Source organism: Ambystoma mexicanum, chromosome 2p, assembly GCF_040938575.1.
Source record: "Ambystoma mexicanum isolate Mex_15411 chromosome 2p, UKY_AmexF1_1, whole genome shotgun sequence".
Lineage (NCBI taxonomy): Eukaryota > Metazoa > Chordata > Amphibia > Caudata > Ambystomatidae > Ambystoma > Ambystoma mexicanum.
The window spans coordinates 282,130,409-282,147,945 of NC_090923.1; the positions used below are offsets into that span (position 1 = coordinate 282,130,409).

The window sequence follows — 17,537 nt, forward strand, 5'->3', positions numbered from 1 at the left end:
TTTCAGGAGACGTTCGCCTGCAAGTCGAAACAAGATATTAGCCAACTGAGTGGAGCTGGTTTTGGTTTCACCTCCTTCCGATTTCCCTCTCTTCCTCTGGCTCACCTTGTTTTTTTATAGGTGGGCTCTGTCCTGCACACTGTGGCAGGGGCGCGGATATACAGTCTTTCCAAGATCAAGTTACTTCACTGATCCGATGGAGGTTGCTGAATTGGAAGGACCGGAATAAGCAGGTAAGTCTCTATCCCAATAACTCCTTGGAATAGCTGCCTTAGACCTTTCTCGCTGAAAAGGAACTAATGTTCGTTCTTGTCTTTCAGGCGCAGAGTTGAGCGGCTTTCGGATGATGGGTTGACTCTCCTGACAATGATGAGCAGGATTCCTGCCGGTGAGTATAGCGATGTGCGAGGCGCGCTAATTGTTCGCTTTAATTAGCGTTCCTTTGCTGTGTGCGACTAACCTGCTTTGTCTTTTCTGTTAGGCAGGTGCGGCGCAATTCCAGGAAGAAGATGGAAGAACCGCTCGACGGAGTTACCTGACGGTGTCGAGGTGCGGTGCAATTCATGATGATGAAGAACTGCTCGATGGAGTTCCTGGAGGAGGCCGACCCCAGGTGAGTAGCTACCCGAGAGGGTACCTTCTGTTCTGCTCTTCTACAGATGCAGCGGTCCGTGGGTAAGCAGAAGGCGAGGCCAGGATGTTGACTGCAGGTAAGGCCTTCAACGCTTTAATAACTCCTGTTCTTCTCTTTTCACAGGTGCCGATGGATAGAAGACTCTGGACGGGCATGGCTGAAGGGAAGCAAGAGCTGAACTGACACGGTGAGCGTTACGCTGCAGGAGTGCATAATAACGCGAAGCGTTTTCAGTTTGCAGGCTGCGGTTTAAATAGCCTTGCAAGTAGTTCCAGGCAAATAGTCCCCTTAACCGTATCCTGCCTCTTCAGGTAAAGTAGTCCCAAGCCACACCCTGCACTGAATGGCTCAGCCTCCTAGAGCCGAGTATATAGACCATGTAGTTAACACCTACCATGAGCCTGGCGCCAGCGGGGCCAGGACTGAGTCCAGGTGAGCCTAGCTGGGGCCTGATAAGCCCCCAAGGATGCCAGAGACAGGGATAGGCTGACCAGTTTCAGGGGTTTGGAAGCATGCACCATGACAAACTGCTGGTCAATTAATTGTACAAAGTTCATATGAGATGGAGTGAGCAAGTCTCTAGAGGTAATGAGGAGCAACAGCACCCTGCATAATTATCAAACCGCAGTAAAAGAAAGGTTGAAATGGAAAGATTGGTGGTCCACTTACATGTGACCCAGAAGTCGAAAACAAAGGCTATTCAAATGTTCCAGAACAGTGAGCAGCAACAAGGTCAACTACAAACGGAACACTTTGCTGATGGCCTATTGATGATAGATGATGGTTTAATTGGGGAAATGGGGAGAAGTCTGATGGGATTCAAATACCGAAGTTGAATTTCACGTACTTGATGTTAAGGAGCCGAAAGTCCAAGGTTGGGATAGTATGCCAAACAATCAGTGGGGTTCGGGGACAACCTAACATACAAAGTTACAAGAGCCAATCCTCTGATGTTTTGTCCATCATAATCAATCAGTACTGTTTGCATTTAGAGGTAGATCAAGGCTTGCCCTACAAACAAGGGGTAGCCATAGAAGCACTAATGCTTACTTATTCTATAAGTAGCTATATTTCCTTAACCAATCCCTCCCTTCAAGAGGTTTTGTATTTAGCCACGTAGAATGACATCATAGATGATGTATATTGGGGTATAAGACCTCCATGTAATGAAGTTACTGTGTGAGTGTGCAAAAATCAGTCCGATGTCTGCCAGATGATCCTGCTTTATTAAACTGATAATAAAGTAATACTTTGTCATACTCTTTGTCTGTATGATTATTTGATCTAAGATCTATTATTGTAATTCCACATAGCACAAAAGACTCTTCAAGGTGCTAAAGCACAAGAGGCAGCCAATTGTCTGCATGGTTAAGCTGGTACCTGAACTGCAGAAATGTAAAAGACATCCATGGAAATGTGAACAGCAAGTATCGCTCACATAAGCCTCTAGCAATGATGCTTAAAGTATTCAATGTACCCTTTTTTTCTACCACAGAAGTCTCCAACAATTAACTTGGGAACTACAGGTTGGTCCAATGCCTACCACTGTGCATAGCTACAGCAGCCTTAAGTAGTGCTACCCTTTGGACCGTGCCAGAGCAGGTTAAAAATGTAAGACATTCAAAAATAAGAAAGGCAGGATTTAGGCACCAGCACGTAAAGACTTTCTAGTCTACTACTAACCATTGATTTCAGGGAAAATCCTCTGAAACTTGGAACAATTTCAAAATGATGGCGTCCAATTTAGAAGTACAAACGTAGAAACGTGTTAATGGTGTTAGAATGGTTTGAGTTTTACAATTTGACTCGTAGCACATTCCACCTGTCTTTTCTCTGGGTCGCTCATTATGGATCTTCCCAACCTGGTAAGAGTTTTGGTATTATGTCTCTTGGTCTAAATGTATTAAATTCCTATGAAAATGTGGTCCTTTTTTCCATTGTCTTTGTCTTTCTTGGCTGGGTTTCTTTACTCTAGGACTGCATCTCATTGCGCAGACCTACAGGTTGTTTTTTTCAACACTCCTGTGCAGTACTCTTGTAGTTCACTTCTCTTATTCAGTGCCTCTTCACTAGGCAAATAAAGCGATTAAACCACAACCCTGCACTTGCGAGATCTCAATGTCACCTGGCTTAGTAAGATCGTTGTCTCTGTCTTCACTCTGTCCCCCCCTTGCCTCATCGCGCCTTTAAACACTTTTGTTTAGACGTGTTATAAATGCCATATCATAACTTTCAGTAGTTCATGTTCTACCAGTTGACTTGACCAGCGCCACTGTGCCTCTGGAGTGATTGGCCCACAACTCCCAATATGCAATGTTCCTATTTTCTCTTTATTTATCCAGAGCCACTGTGCAGTATTTTGGAGCGATGGAACCCTAACTCTAACGCCCACAATGCAATTCAGTCCAAGTTTACAGGGCATTCATTGCCATTGTGCTAAGCCTTTGTAGTATTGGAACAACAACTCCCATAATACATTTTGCTTTATGTAGGAGTCTAAGTCTGTGTTTTTCCATGTTTTCCTGGGCTCCGTTCTGAAGTCTGCTGATGGTTCTGGCATAGTGTCCAACTGCTACACCTTAGTTTCAGCTTTGCTACCCTCTCTACCCTCGCTTGACACTTCTTCCTGCCTGTCGTCACATGGCTAATCTCCTTGGTGGCCTTTACTGAGGCATATGGTGAGTGGCTTCTCTATGGTTTTCAGCTCTCAATTGTGGTCTTTCTCACAAGCCCCTTCACACGTTTGTGCTCTCCTGTCTGCATCTCCAAATACTAATAACCCTTTCGGTAGTCTTTGTGAACCCCACGTTCCTGTTTTAATAACTTCTAGTGTTATACTAGGCACCTTGTCAGTCTATATTTGATAATATACAGACCAGCTCAGCATCTCTGTACGGCCTCTGTCCCAGGAATCCCTGACCAAACTTAACACAGCCTCTTGCTGTGAAACCCACGTATGATCCACAACTTCTACATTCTCCCCTGAACCATCTTCTATTTCGGTACCTGCAGCTCTGTTCACAGTGTCATGTAATTATTCCCACTGAAAACAGATTTTCTTTCTTTTTGGATAGCGAATCTTTCTTTTTATGTGATTAATAGGTTCGCTTGATCTCACTCGCAAGTCTTCCCTGTGATCTCTTTTTACAGACTTGGCCTGATGGAGTAACGGAGTGCAATTTCAGTGCATGTGGTATTCAGATAATAAACAGTGGTAGAAAAGTCACTGAGGGTGCTCAGGAGGGACTGTCAATGGGATAAGTAGTAGAATGGGACAGGGTCCAAGATGGTATTTAAGCAATTGGCAAGGTTACACTGTGACCCCCCGATTGACATCATATTGAGATTGTTTTACCGATAAAGGTTGGTCCTATTTTCAATCAGTTTCTTATAGTGCTTTAGTACAAGGCTAAGATGGTATGAATTTAAGAAAAGGGCTCCTGGAGGATCAACCCTGTTTTACCAAGGAGGGTATCAGTTGATAAAACACAAGTGAAAGGGTCGGGAGACAACAATTAGATAAAGAGCTGCACCCCTGCTTCTCATTTAAAGTATTTGCACATCACAGTGCAGAAATACAGAACAAACACTTCGATGTCAAAAACAGAAATCATTTTATATATAGCTTTTGAAGTCTTTCTGTGGTTTAGATATGGTACTGAACATCATTCATTACAAGAAACATAAGCAACAAAAATTTGCATCATAAAACAAAAACGACAAGTTTATTCTCTTGTGCAACATTCTATACAATGGACATAATACACAAACTGTCGCTCTCCCAGGAGGGGGACGACAGGGGTCAAAAACAGATGAACAAATGAAAAACAAGTCTCTAGTACATGCATTAGCGTTAAACAGTCAACAATGATAACATTGCTGGGATACCGTGTTACAGAGCGGAGCTGCTTCTATTCACCTCGCACTCCCTGTGTCCGGACCAGATCGCGCAGGCTGTGTCTTTCCATTGCTGGGATGCCATGCTACTGAGCTACTGATGTGCAAATACTTTAAATGAGAAGCAGGGGTGAAGCTCTTTATCTAATTGTTGTCTCCCGACCCTTTCACTTGTGTTTTATAAAATAAGATGGTATTAATAAATAATAAAAAATAAAAAATATTTGGCTAAGAATTCTGGTGAATCGTGGCACCACGATCCACACAAGACCCTTACCCAGGTCTGCCTGGCAGCATTAGTGGCGCTATCCGCTGGAGCAAGATGGCGGCAGCACTAGCACAGCTGATGATGTGTGGAGGAATAGATGGACATCCACCCCTTGGCGTGCCTGTGCTGAAACATCGGGGGCCGGGATGGTGGCGTGCTTCGCTCTGAGGGATGGAAGTCGATGAGAAAAGATGGCGGAGAGACATTGCAGGACCTCTGAGGAAAGGCCTTGCTCTTTTCCTTAGACGGCAACAGGAAAAGCCCTGGATGTTTGGAACCCCATAGGGTTCAAATCCCCATACAGAAACCTGGGGAAATGTAAGAGATACTTTAAAATAACTTGGGCCCCAGATATTGGACAATTAATATTTAGAAGGAACCCAGGCTAAAATAAGAAAATAAATAATAATTTAGCATTTATATAGCGCTACGAACCCTCAGGTATCTGAGCGCTGCTTATTATTACCCACGGTGTGTGGTGCTCATTTATCGACCTCGGAAGGATGAAAGGCTGAGTTTGGCCCTGCCGGGATTCGAACCTGAGCCAGCAGGCTCTGCACAGATAGCACAGATAGCACAGTGAGTAGAGCGCTCGCTTTGACATCAGACCAGCTGAAGTGAATCTACAATTTACTAGAAGCCCAACTGACCAGTAGCAATGGAGTCTAAACACAGGATCACCCGAGTGGAAACACCCTGCCAGTCAAACTAGTAAGCAGCGCTTTCCACCAATCAGCAGCCAACAGGATGAAGAGGACTCTGGCTGTAAAAGCAGAGCCAGCTCATTCTGAACTTGTCTGTCAGGGGCAGGTTCCTGTATTTCTCTCCAGGCGCTGCTGCATGAAGAGGAGCTGTAACCTGAAGGAGGAGTTCCTGCCTGTAGTAGTTGATGTAGAACCTTGTTATAGAATTTAGAGTTTGGAATGGTAGGGGTGAGAAGAGCTGGTTGCAACAGGGTACTGTTGTCTCTACTGCTGTGAAGAGTACAGATGTAACAATAAAAATGGGTGTTCCGACCTCTTGCTGTAGTCTCCTAACATTCCTGAAGGAAGTTGCTACACTGCCTGGATGAAGGAGCCTTGACTACCCTAGAGCACTGCCTGCCTAGAAGCTGCCTGAAGAGCCCTGAGGAAACTAATTGACCCAGAGGGAAGAAGGAGACTGTACCTTAGGTGGGCTAAACCAGAAGGGGTGGAAGAGCTGACCTGCCTGAGTGCCTAAGAAGAGGCTAGGGAGACTAGCTGACTGAGGCGGAAGAAGGAGAGTACCCCCGCAACCCACCTGAGAGGATACCTTTTGAACTCTTGGATTTTTGTTATTTAGGGAAGGACTTTAAGTTGGATATTCTACCCTCCATAATTTTCAGCCAAGGGAAGTCCTTTAAGTTCATATTCTTTGTTGCACCATTTCATTTTTCTATTCTGACATCTCACTTTCAAGGAACTTTTGATTAAGGAAGCTTTTATTTTAAGTTAACGGATTAGTTTTCTTTAGGGGTTTTAGTACTTTGGGGCACCTTTTTATTTCATAGGTGAAGTACACCTTCTGTTCACGTTATGCAGAGAAGGACTTTTAAGTCACTTAAGTTTGAGCCTTTTGCTTTATTCTTTAAACCCTGTTTTGGTTACACCTTCTTAATACCGTTTTTTTCTTTAAGAAGACCTCAACGTCTGAGACACTTCTGTTCGCCATGTCATCACACTTGTCACAGAAAGCATATGCTCTATGAAAGGAATGTATTATAAGGTGCCTTTTTAAAGATTTGGGGGTTACTGGACAGGGTGGTGATTAAAGATTATTTCAAAATTCGTGCAGCTACATATTCATTGGTAAATTTGCAGTATAAAAACCTTTACAGAAAATGATTTACAATTTCTGCTTTTAGTGGGGGGTTTTCCCAGTCACTCTTTGCAATAACTGCATAGTTTTACTGTTTTGAGTCAAGTGTGGTCAAAGGATTTCAATTTTTTTTTTAACGAAAACTCAATATGGAATATCTTTCCTCTTTTCACCCTACAAAAAAGGCTAAACCTGTTAAAATCGAACATTTCAGATTCTTATGTATGACAGAGTAGCTGTCCCAGATGATGATAGAAAGCCATGCACTGATTGCTACACTTTGTGAACTGATCTGTGGATTGCTTTGTTTTGGTTAGTAGCTCAGGAACATGGTCATTGACCAAAAGTAGATATTGTGAAAAGGTTAGGGACCCTTGTTCTTCCATACGTTAACTCTGTGGTAAGTCTGCAAAGAAAACCTCCTCTTCAAGGGCTCTAGAAATATGGGGTACCACATGCCAAGCACAAAGTTTTATCTAGACCACATAACACATTATACGTAAAATAGTCATTTTAATTTTAATATAAGTAAACATAATTCCTATAAATGCATGAAAGGGAATTGAAATTGAGTGGAGCTGGTAGCTATTTTGGTCCTACTCGTAGCCTTGAAGGACCTGGTTAGCTTCACACCAACAGCTACCAGGAGCTGTATTTGGCTCCTGAGGCCCACCAATGCCAAACATTTAACTCTGCATTAGGAACCATCTAGAAATACATTAGAACATTTAAAGCATAAAGGGCCATAAATAATGGACAAAATGATACATTTTCATCTTACGTGGAAGTTTGATTTGTCGAACGCTAATTACTAGCTCCTTGTTCCCTAGTGGTAGCTCCTTGTCATTGGTTAATGCTGGATACCCAAGAGCTGCTTTTAGAGCCTGATTATCCAACCTTAATTTCGAGCCATGCATAAATCATAAAGCAGTTGAGTGAAAAATGGGCCATCTATTTGGTCCATAGTCCAAATCTGAACATTTTATTTTATATGGGAGTTTGGAAATTGGCAGATGAACTAGAGTTTCAGCTTTCTAGAGTCAACTTATATCCCTCAGCCTTCATGAGGATAAAAAAGTAGACTTTGCCCAAAATGCCTGAATCTTAGAAAATGTTCTGTATAGGAAATTAGTCCATCTGACTCTGTATGTGGACAAATTGTCAATACAGAGCTAAATGATTTATTTAACAGATGCATACACTCACTAACCTTAAGGTTCAAGAGAGAGATGCAAAGTCTTCATTCAGACTGTTTTCAAGAATACAGTTGATTCCACAAATTTAAATTCATTTTAAACGGAGAAAATGAGTTGCAATGAAAACATATCATGCATTTAATTTTAAGTATAGAAATCAAAGCTTTGATTATGATTAAGTGTTTTCCTTTTCTAGCTCGACCTGCAGCCTCAAGGGAAGGTGCTAATGTCTGTACAGGTTTTTCTAGAAGATGCAGGTAGGAACACGTTTTTTGAATATTATACCAGTGATCAGATTATTTTTTCTGTAGATGGTTTAAATTCAGATGTTCAGGCCCTGTATAAAAAATGTTTCTGCACTAGCTGAAAACAATGTTCAGTATAAAGCATTTGTTTTCTATCAGTGACTATTGTTCATCTTTTGCCCTCATTACTTGTGTGCGTGTGTTGCCATGATGATTTTGACAACCGGTGTCTACCTAAAAATATTGGAGTTGCCCTTGTTGTTTTGTTTATCTAATGGTTTTCATTTGATGAATAAATCAAAAAGGTTTTGGTCATTTCTTAGTTTAAAAATGGATCTGTCTTTTGCTGAAGAGTTAAACACTAATGCAATGTTTTCATGATATCCTTAGTGAATTTAAAAGGAAGTAAATCACATATTCACTGGTTATGCTGAACACTTGGTGTGATAGTTGTTCCTAGCCCAATTTGCCAACTCTCTCTGAATATCTACAATATTTGGCCATCCGACGCAGAATCCACATGGTATTGGCCTACCCCTGCATCCGTTCCATTGGATTTGCCCTAAAGCTTTCAAGTAAGCAGAAATGTGTTTATTTTACTAAGAAGAGAGTTGTGCCGCCTTTGAACACACGAGGTGTTCCCTTTCCAAAATGGCTGGCGTCCTCTTCACTGAAGCCTGACCCAGACTTCCACACGAGCCCTACACTACGTGACCTGATTGGCCTGAAACCCCTTTTCAGGGCCAATCACGCGCCAGCAGGCGAACGCCGGCCCTCCCACTCAGTGTTCCAGATAAGATTTTGAGGTGGGAGTATTTTACGCATTATTTTTCAAATTAGAGCGTAAATGCAATTTCAAGAGAGTAAAAATGAGTTTTCTCCTCTGCACGAGAGTAAAACTTATCCAACACATACGTTATGGGTATGAACACATTTTAAAAGGGTGCATGCTTTATTGTTTTGCTCGCTTAGCTGTCGCAGATTTGGTCTTTAAGTTGTAAATTCACCATCATGCATAAGAAGGCTATGCTGCTGACAAAAGAAATGCTACAGTGCCCTCTAGTGGTGGAAAGTATGTTTTTTTAATGAATAAATCAAAGCGTACACGGTACGCAGTACAAAATTAAATGATCCGTATTTGCCATATTTGCATGCGTAAAAGGGCAAGATACGCACATTAACTGGTAGGCTGCTCCCACTAAGGATCCTCACAACAAGGATCCTGCCTGTCTCGAGCCTGTCTAGAGGCTACTGAGGCCTGAGGCAGAAAGTCTACTGGCAAACTTCCAATCCATTGTACGGCAACTACGTATCCTGGTAAACTGCTTTCAATACGTACTAATACCGAAAACGACTCTTATACGACACGTTACTCGGAACACCGTACTGCTCGCACCCTAGAACCCAACTGTAGCAAATGCTTAACGGCCTCCCTATCTCGGCCAGCTCATATATACAATTGCTAACAGCTGACCTGAATTGAATGCATCATGTCTTGCACTACCACCAGCCTACTGCCCCATAAAACAGATGTTTAGCTATGTACATATGATTAGCATGCCTCGTCTGTGCCATTTCCAGCACTCCCGAAATGACTTGGCCATATCAATTTGCACATTATGAGACCAAAGCCCCTTGTAACTGCCTTTTCTGTTACTTCCCTTTGCCAGAACAGCATACCTTCTGAATGCTTTCTCGTGTAATGCCATATTCAGGACTAGCCTAACTGCCTTCTGTGTTGCTGCCAGCACTTTGCAAGAACAGTCTAATTATTTTACTGCCTTTTAGCATAGTACACTATAAAGAAATAGCCAGCCGCTAATAGCCTATACTGCAAATGTATCCTCCCATGTCACACCTATTAGCACCAACACCTCAGCGCACCGCACCCCACTTCACCCACCTTGCCATCCCTCTCATCGCACTTGCCCTCTGGTCCATCTGCAGCATGCCACTCAGGCTCTCCAATCTCACACCATCACTAGACATCAATCATGCCATCCCAGGCACTTTACAGAACACCCAACCCAGCCCCTATACCATCAAACTCTATGACCATACCCTCCTCAACCAGAGGCTGTGCAGACTCCGATCCCGCACCAAGCGACACGCCACTCATTGCAGCTCTCCACCCACCATAAACTTCAGAAATACCAGACTTCGCTATCGCATCCCATCTGTATACATGCATCCAACACAACACAAGCTACCCAAAACCCACACCACCTGCTCCACACCCAACCCCATCGCTCCACATCCACACGCTCACCCCACAACCACACCCCCTAACCCTAACCTCAGTACTCAAGCCAAACCTCCTCCACATACAGACCTGAAATGTGCGCTCATCAACGCAGGTCCCTTCCAGCACACGCACTGGAGATCAACAACCTCATCACTACCCTTACACTCGACTTACTAGCCATCTCTGAAACCTGGCTACATGAAGCATCAGGCCCATCACTCTCCCTTGCCCTTCCCCAAGGATGCACGATCCTGAGACAAGACTGCAAAACCTCCAAAGGTGGAGGGGTAGCCCTTATATTTAAAGATACTCTCTCCATCAGACTTTGCAGCCAACAGTGGGAAAACAACACCGACCTCCTCATAGATAAACTCTCCATCTCACCCAATTGTACCATAAACATCTTAATCACCTACAGACCAACTGCCCACCCCTTGAAACACTTGTGTATAGGCGCTTTATAAATGCCATATCATATATCCTATCATATATCAAGACTTCCAAAAGCACCTCCTGCAAATCATAGGTAATAACTTAAAAAGCTCAACCAAAACGCTCCTACTCAGTGACCTTAACCTAGGCCTGCATGACCCTAAGGACAAAGAACTCACCCACATTGGATTCGAACACAAAATCACTGTTCCCACTCACTGCAAAGGCCGATCCATCGACTGGATCGCAGACCACAACTGCGCTTCATCCATCACCGACATCTCTGCCCTTCCATGGACAGACCACCACCTCATTCAATTTGTAATTCCCACCACACCTAAAAGCACGATTCTCTCATATGCCTCACCTGCCAAAGTCAGGAGCTCTTAAAAAAAACTAACCAAAGCCAACATTCTCCCATTTCTCAATACCCCTGAACTTAAACACCCATTTAACAACCCCATCTCCCTGGCCAACACATATGCTGGCATACTCACCAAAGCTATTGAATCCATAGCACCCCTAGAAAACAAAAAGCATCAAGCATTAGCCAAATGGCAATCATCGCCCATTCAATCCTCCCTAAAAGAATTAAAGAGATCTCGTCCACATATAAAAAAGTTATATTCCTGGCCAAATCAGAATCATTTAACCAAAGAATCTCCAAACCTAACTCCAAATCGAGGGAAATCTTCACTATCTTCAAAGATCTCACCTTCCCGGCTTCTACCCCGGACGATATAACCAAAGACACAGCCTGGTGCTCCAGCATTCAGGACGCCCTCATCAACAAAGTCAAAATGCTCCAGGAAAAAATAACAACACAGCGTGCAGCCCTTCACAATCAGAACACTCCTCATCCATGCCCCCACCTAACCATCCCTCTCAAACACCCCTCTTCGTCTTCAGAGACGTCACTGAGCCAGAAGTGACTAAGATTCTCAAACACATCAAACGCTCCACATGTAAAGGGGACATCTGTCCCCCTACCATCATCAAAGAATGTGCAGATTCTCTCACTCCCATCATCACTGCATTCATTAATGCATCCTTCGCCACCGTAATCGTACCACAAAACCTAAAAGAAGCCTGGGTTCACCCACTCATAAAAAATCCACCTTAGACCCTTCATGCCCCAATAACTATCACCCAATCACTACCGTTCCATTCCTCCTCAAAATATTGGATAAATCCGCCCACATCCAAATTCAACAATATCTGGAATGCAATGCCATCCTAGGCCGAAGGCAATCAAGCTTCCGCAAAGGCAATGGCACTGAAACCACCCTCCTAGATCTTAAGAATCAAATCACAAAAATCATGGACACAGGCAAACCTGTCCAATGCCGCCCACTTCTCTGACAAAGCCATCGCCTGGATTACTTCCTTCCTAGGAGGTAGGGCCATGAAGGTCTACTCTGACCAAGCCCATGCAGTCCCCACCACCATTAATTGTGGAGTCGCCCAGGGCTCATGTACTGCACCCACCCTCTACAACCTGTTTACCAAACCTCTCTTTGACCTGATAGACACACTTGGCATAGCATACACAAATTATGCCGATGACACTCAAGTCCTCCTCCCCCTCACAGGTGACTATAACCACGACTTAGAAGCCCTCCTCAAGATATATGCCACCATCCAAACATGTATGCCACTTAACGGAGATGAAACGGAGATCATCATTTTAGGCCCCAAGGAAATCCTCTCCAAACTAAGCACTGAATACACCCACTTCATCATCGACCACACAAAAATACCAGTCTCTACATCTGTAAAGACCCTTGGTGTCTACTTAGACTCAACACTCTCAATGACTAGACAGGTCAGCGCCATAACCTCTGCCTCTGCCCACACAATTAAACGTATAACTGCTATAAAACCCTTTCTTACTACCCACAATTGTCTATCCATAGCCAGAGCCACAATAGGAGCCAGACTCTACTACTAGAATGCACTTCTGGCAGGCACATCTACCAAAAACATGAATAGACTACTAATAACACGAAACAACACGCTCCGCGCAGCCCTTCACAGTTCCAGAAATGACCACATATCTCGGGCTAGACGCGAAGCCCACTGGCTCCCAGTCAAGGAAAGGATCCATTTCAAAATCCTCAACCTTAAACATAAATGATCTATCTCTACGCCCCTCATACCTATCAGAAACAATATCAAAACACACCTCGGCCAGCCCCACAAGAAGCCATCTTGCCAACCAACTCTGTGTACCCTCCATAAAAAGAGCTAACGCCAGCGGCATTGGCTTCCCCCACATAGCACCTAAACTTTGGAACACCCTCCCTAACGCACAAAGAGCGGAACCCTCCTTACTAGCCTTCTGCAAATCCCTCAAAACCACACTATTCACATAAACCCTCTCTACTCCACAGCGCTCAGCTGTTAAGGATTTCAATCAGGCGATACACCCTGGTCTCAGCCCAGTATGCAGCACACAACCGAAATGCTTATTTTGTTATATCTGTAGGTTCATTATTTGAGAGATACACCACTTATATCACATCCCTTTACAAATACCCCGGGTCACGATGGACCAGGAATCAGGCTGGTTGGTAAAGGTAATATTTATGTATTTATTTAAAATTCAAATCAGACATATACTTTTTAATATATGTGGCAGCAATCACCAATGTGGTGACAATAACAAATAAGAAGGTATGTAATGCACTTAAATACACTCTTTAGCAACACAAAATAGAAAACAGCAGAGAAATAGGAACACTTTGAGTTTTTGGAAAGATAGCACTCAAGTTAGAATTTCCCCCTGCAATATTCCTCAACCCACAAATAATCAATTCTAAATACATATAAGGAAGCAGCAGGTAATCAGGAATGAGGAACAATAAACAAAATTTTAATCCAACCTTCCCTCCTCAAACAAGAGAAAAACGGATTTGAAACCTTACAATGATAAATTGACACTCAAAAATGGCTGAATAAAACAGAAAGTGTGCAAAAATCCCTAAATCAGTACACATTTATATGGGAGCAACATTATTGGAAAGATACTAGCAGTCATAAGCAATAGTTTGAGCAAAAAAGAAACGATTCGAATTTGAATGGAAGTTTGAAAATAATTTAGAATAAAAATAACATGTGTAAAACTTTGCAAAAATGTTGATTCCCGCCTAAAATTAACCAAACGGTTTTCAATAAAAGCGGTTTTTGGGTTGGGGTGTAGCTAGAGGTCTTCAATATAATCCAGAATTGAAATTAGGTCTCTAGCTATTAAACGGAGGGAGATATGCAATGTAGACTAAGAGGCGTTTTTAGAAAATTTGGGTAGTGAAAACAGAAAAGAAACTCAGTTTGGACAAGAATAGTTTTACTCTAAGTTTTACTCTATACTAGAGCATTCTGGCTAGAATACCAAAGAGGGACATAGTAAGCTCTAGAGTTGATTCATGACTTCAACCCCAGATCCCCAGCGCCTGCCCTGGCGGAACCAGTCTGAACACTCAAAATAGGATTGATAGTTTAGAATTTACACAAGATAAAAATGACTAAAGAAATGGCGCTTAGAAAGATAAATCAAGGACAGGATTACAATAAGGATTCTGACAATGTTACAAGTTATTAAGGTAAGGATAGGATGGTTTAGAGATTGGGATAGGACAAGGCAAGGTATGCTATGGTTTTCTATGATTCCTATTAATACTTACAGTCCACTTTAATTTAGAATTTTGGACCGTCAAGGGTTCTGGTCGCCTCACGGATCTGGTCTAACACAGGACAGCTGGGCAAATCTGGCGGGACAGGATCAGCTGGGCCGTTCTGGTCACCGAGCTGCACTGGACTGACACTTCTGGTTACTGGATACTAAGTTTGCAGCAGGCATGCATCTAGTAGCAGCAAGCCAAGCTGGAGGTTAGGATGCTTCCCTTGTTTTTTTTTTTTTTTAATTTGAGGCCTAGCTGAAAATGGGGTCAGCAATGCATAGGCCTTGGCCTTGTAATGAAAATCTGAATCGGGATCAAACAGGATGAAGAAATCAGGAACCGGACGCCACACAGAAATTCAGGAAGAAAGTCAGGTGTGTGTGTGTGTGTGTGTGTGTGTGTGTGTGTGTGTGTGTGTGTGTGTGTGTGTGTGTGTGTGTGTGTGTGTGTTTTTGTGTGTGTGTGTGTGTGTGTGTGTTTTTGTGTGTGTGTGTGTGTGTGTGTGTGTGTGTGTTTTTGTGTGTGTGTGTGTGTGTGTGTGTTTTCGTGTGTTTTCTGTCAGGGGCCCTTATTTGTCATGCCAGATGATATCACTACAGTATATGGCAGGGGCAGGCTTACCCCTCCCGCCTCTAATAACAGGATTGGGCAAGGTAGAAGTCTCCTCATAGCTCTTCACTGATTGGATCGCAGAAAAGAATGTCATGTTTATGGGGTGATTTTTACAATGTCTAGAAACCTCCCCTAGCGATTGGAACCAAAATCTAATTTTGCCACAGACACACATTTATGCAGTTGCAACCTCTGAGAAAATCAGATACATGGGTTATTTTGTGCGTCATATTTCAATCCAAACCCCAAGTCTATGGGACCTGGTTTCTCCTTTCTGACACATTTTGGTAATTCTAATCGTGAAGGATTTGGCCTAAAATTCCCCAATTTTTTATACAGATGCACATTTCCCCCAGGGGGATGTATGTACAAAATGTTATGTTCACAACATCAATACTTTCCCCGTAATATGTCATTTTTTATAACTTCTGTTCCTTATGCAGTAATGAGTTCTACCAAGTTTTCAAAGAAAGAGCATACAATTAGATTTAGAACTACGAACTGTTCATATTTTTCCTAATTCTTGCTGCAAAGTTAAACTTCCTTAAAGTTCAGTTACAAAATAGCCTTTAAAACCAAAAGGAAGTCCAGTGTCACTTAATCATTCTTTTTTTTCTTTTTTTCCCCAACTGCCGTCAATTGTCACTTCCTTTGAAGCAGGATGAGGGGCCTCTCTCTTGATTGAAGGTTTTATTGCCCCTCACACTTGTCAGGTGAGAGTCTCAGCCTGCTATTGTCCCAGCCTGGAGCAAAGACGAATGTCCGAGCTTTTGAAGTTTCTTTGTCCTGAGGCATTCATAGTCTTTGAAGCTGGCAATTAGTGCTTTCCTGTGCTAGAAGCTTATGATGTGTCACCCTTTCTCAAGGCTAGCCACTGGCAGAGCAAGTTCATTTATTTTTTTATTTTATTTTTTTAGCTTTGCAACTTAGCCTATAAGTTTTACATCTTGACTTAAACCTGTCAGTTTATAAGTGTACTTTTACCAGCAACAAATCCTTTTACATTGCTAAGTAAACTGGCCTTCACACAACAATTTACTTCAGTCAGAAAAAGCACATTTTACTATTTCTTTAAATTCGGTTTTCATCTCCAGCATATACACACTTTATGCAGCTAAAGTTCTTTTCTTGAGTGCTGGAGTTGTTTTGCAGCATGGATACATTTACACAGGCATCTATTTAGAGTCTTTCTCTGAACAGCTGATTTAGATACTTTTGCAAAGAAAATAGACGCGTTCCTGTGTAAAATGAAAACAAAGCCCCTGGTTGATTTTTCAAAGATACTTTTGACAGGAGCTGTCATTCAAATGAGGCCCGGTTCCTCTGAGACACATGGATGATCCTGGGCATTGCAGGGCCATTTTAATCATAGTGGTTCATAAGGACTGGATGAGTTTAGCGCCAAGCAGCACTTTTAAAGGTTGAAAGAGGTGTCATTTTAAAGAGGCATTTTGGGTTTTCAGCTATGTAATGCTGCCTCTTTCACTTCACTCCATGTTAAATGTTGCAGAGCATACTGACACATTCCTGCAGTGAGTACTCTGTTCCACCCCATATTAAATGTTGCAGAGCATACTGACACATTCCTGCAGTGAGTACTCTGTTCCACCCCACCTGAAATGTGTGTGGCAGGGTGGTGCAGCCATTTTCTGGTTGTTGCAAAAAACGCAGTTTAGAGATCCTGGCGCACACAGGAGTCAGCGCAGGCATTTTGCTGTTTCTTGCCCCACCGCAGCAAAGTGATGTAGTAAAGCACAGCTGAGTGGGTTAATTTATCCCACACTGCCAACCCACTAGCTGCTACCTACTATGCTTGTCGGCGATTAGCCTTACTGCAAATATATACTACCTGCTGTACACTCTGTAACTCCAAGATGTAATGTAAATACAATTACTAATGTAACTAATAAGCCTTCTTTGTAACAGATATGCATATATGTACAGTGCCACGATGCCCACGGGCTGCTGTGCGCTGTAAACACATGTGAATAAATAAATAATAAATACATACATTGGAAAGCTAATGTTTAGACATTATGACATATCGGGCATCCATCGTCCAAGGTATCAAGTGCCGTAATATGATGATCCCTGTACAGGGCGTGGGCATAATGATTCTGCACTGGTCAGCAGGTTCTCCCACAAGAGGGTTTGTCACCCCCCCCCCCCTTCCAGGTATTAAATGGGTTACAGTTTTTCTGTCTATCCCCCACCCACCTTGTTCATGTTCAACTGGCACGTATTCATCCCCCCCTGCTTCAATAGAAATGTGGGTGTAACTAATTCTCAACAACGTCCACAGACATGGATAAGAATCACGGGGCAGGTCCATCATATGGCTCAGGATTCTAAAGGGACATTTCTTGTTATTCACAGTGGCTTCTAGTCTATTGAACAACTATGGTTTAACAGGATAATTTCCCATTGCATCCTGATTGCGTGCTGATTGTGTGGTCTCCCATTGCATGTGATGTAGTGTGTTAAGCTCC

General features: G+C 42.8%; 1 protein-coding gene across 8 annotated transcripts in view; it reads left to right on the forward strand.

The window, feature by feature from the left end:
* The window catches only part of PRKCD (protein kinase C delta), a 1,081,757-nt gene that overhangs the window by 683,673 nt on the left and 380,547 nt on the right, over positions 1–17,537 (forward strand). For all 8 annotated transcript variants that reach the window (XM_069643552.1, XM_069643559.1, XM_069643551.1 and 5 more), the window contains one exon: positions 8,031–8,091. In XM_069643552.1, coding sequence (XP_069499653.1) covers positions 8,031–8,091 — 61 coding nt within the window. The remainder of the gene's footprint in view (positions 1–8,030; positions 8,092–17,537) is intronic.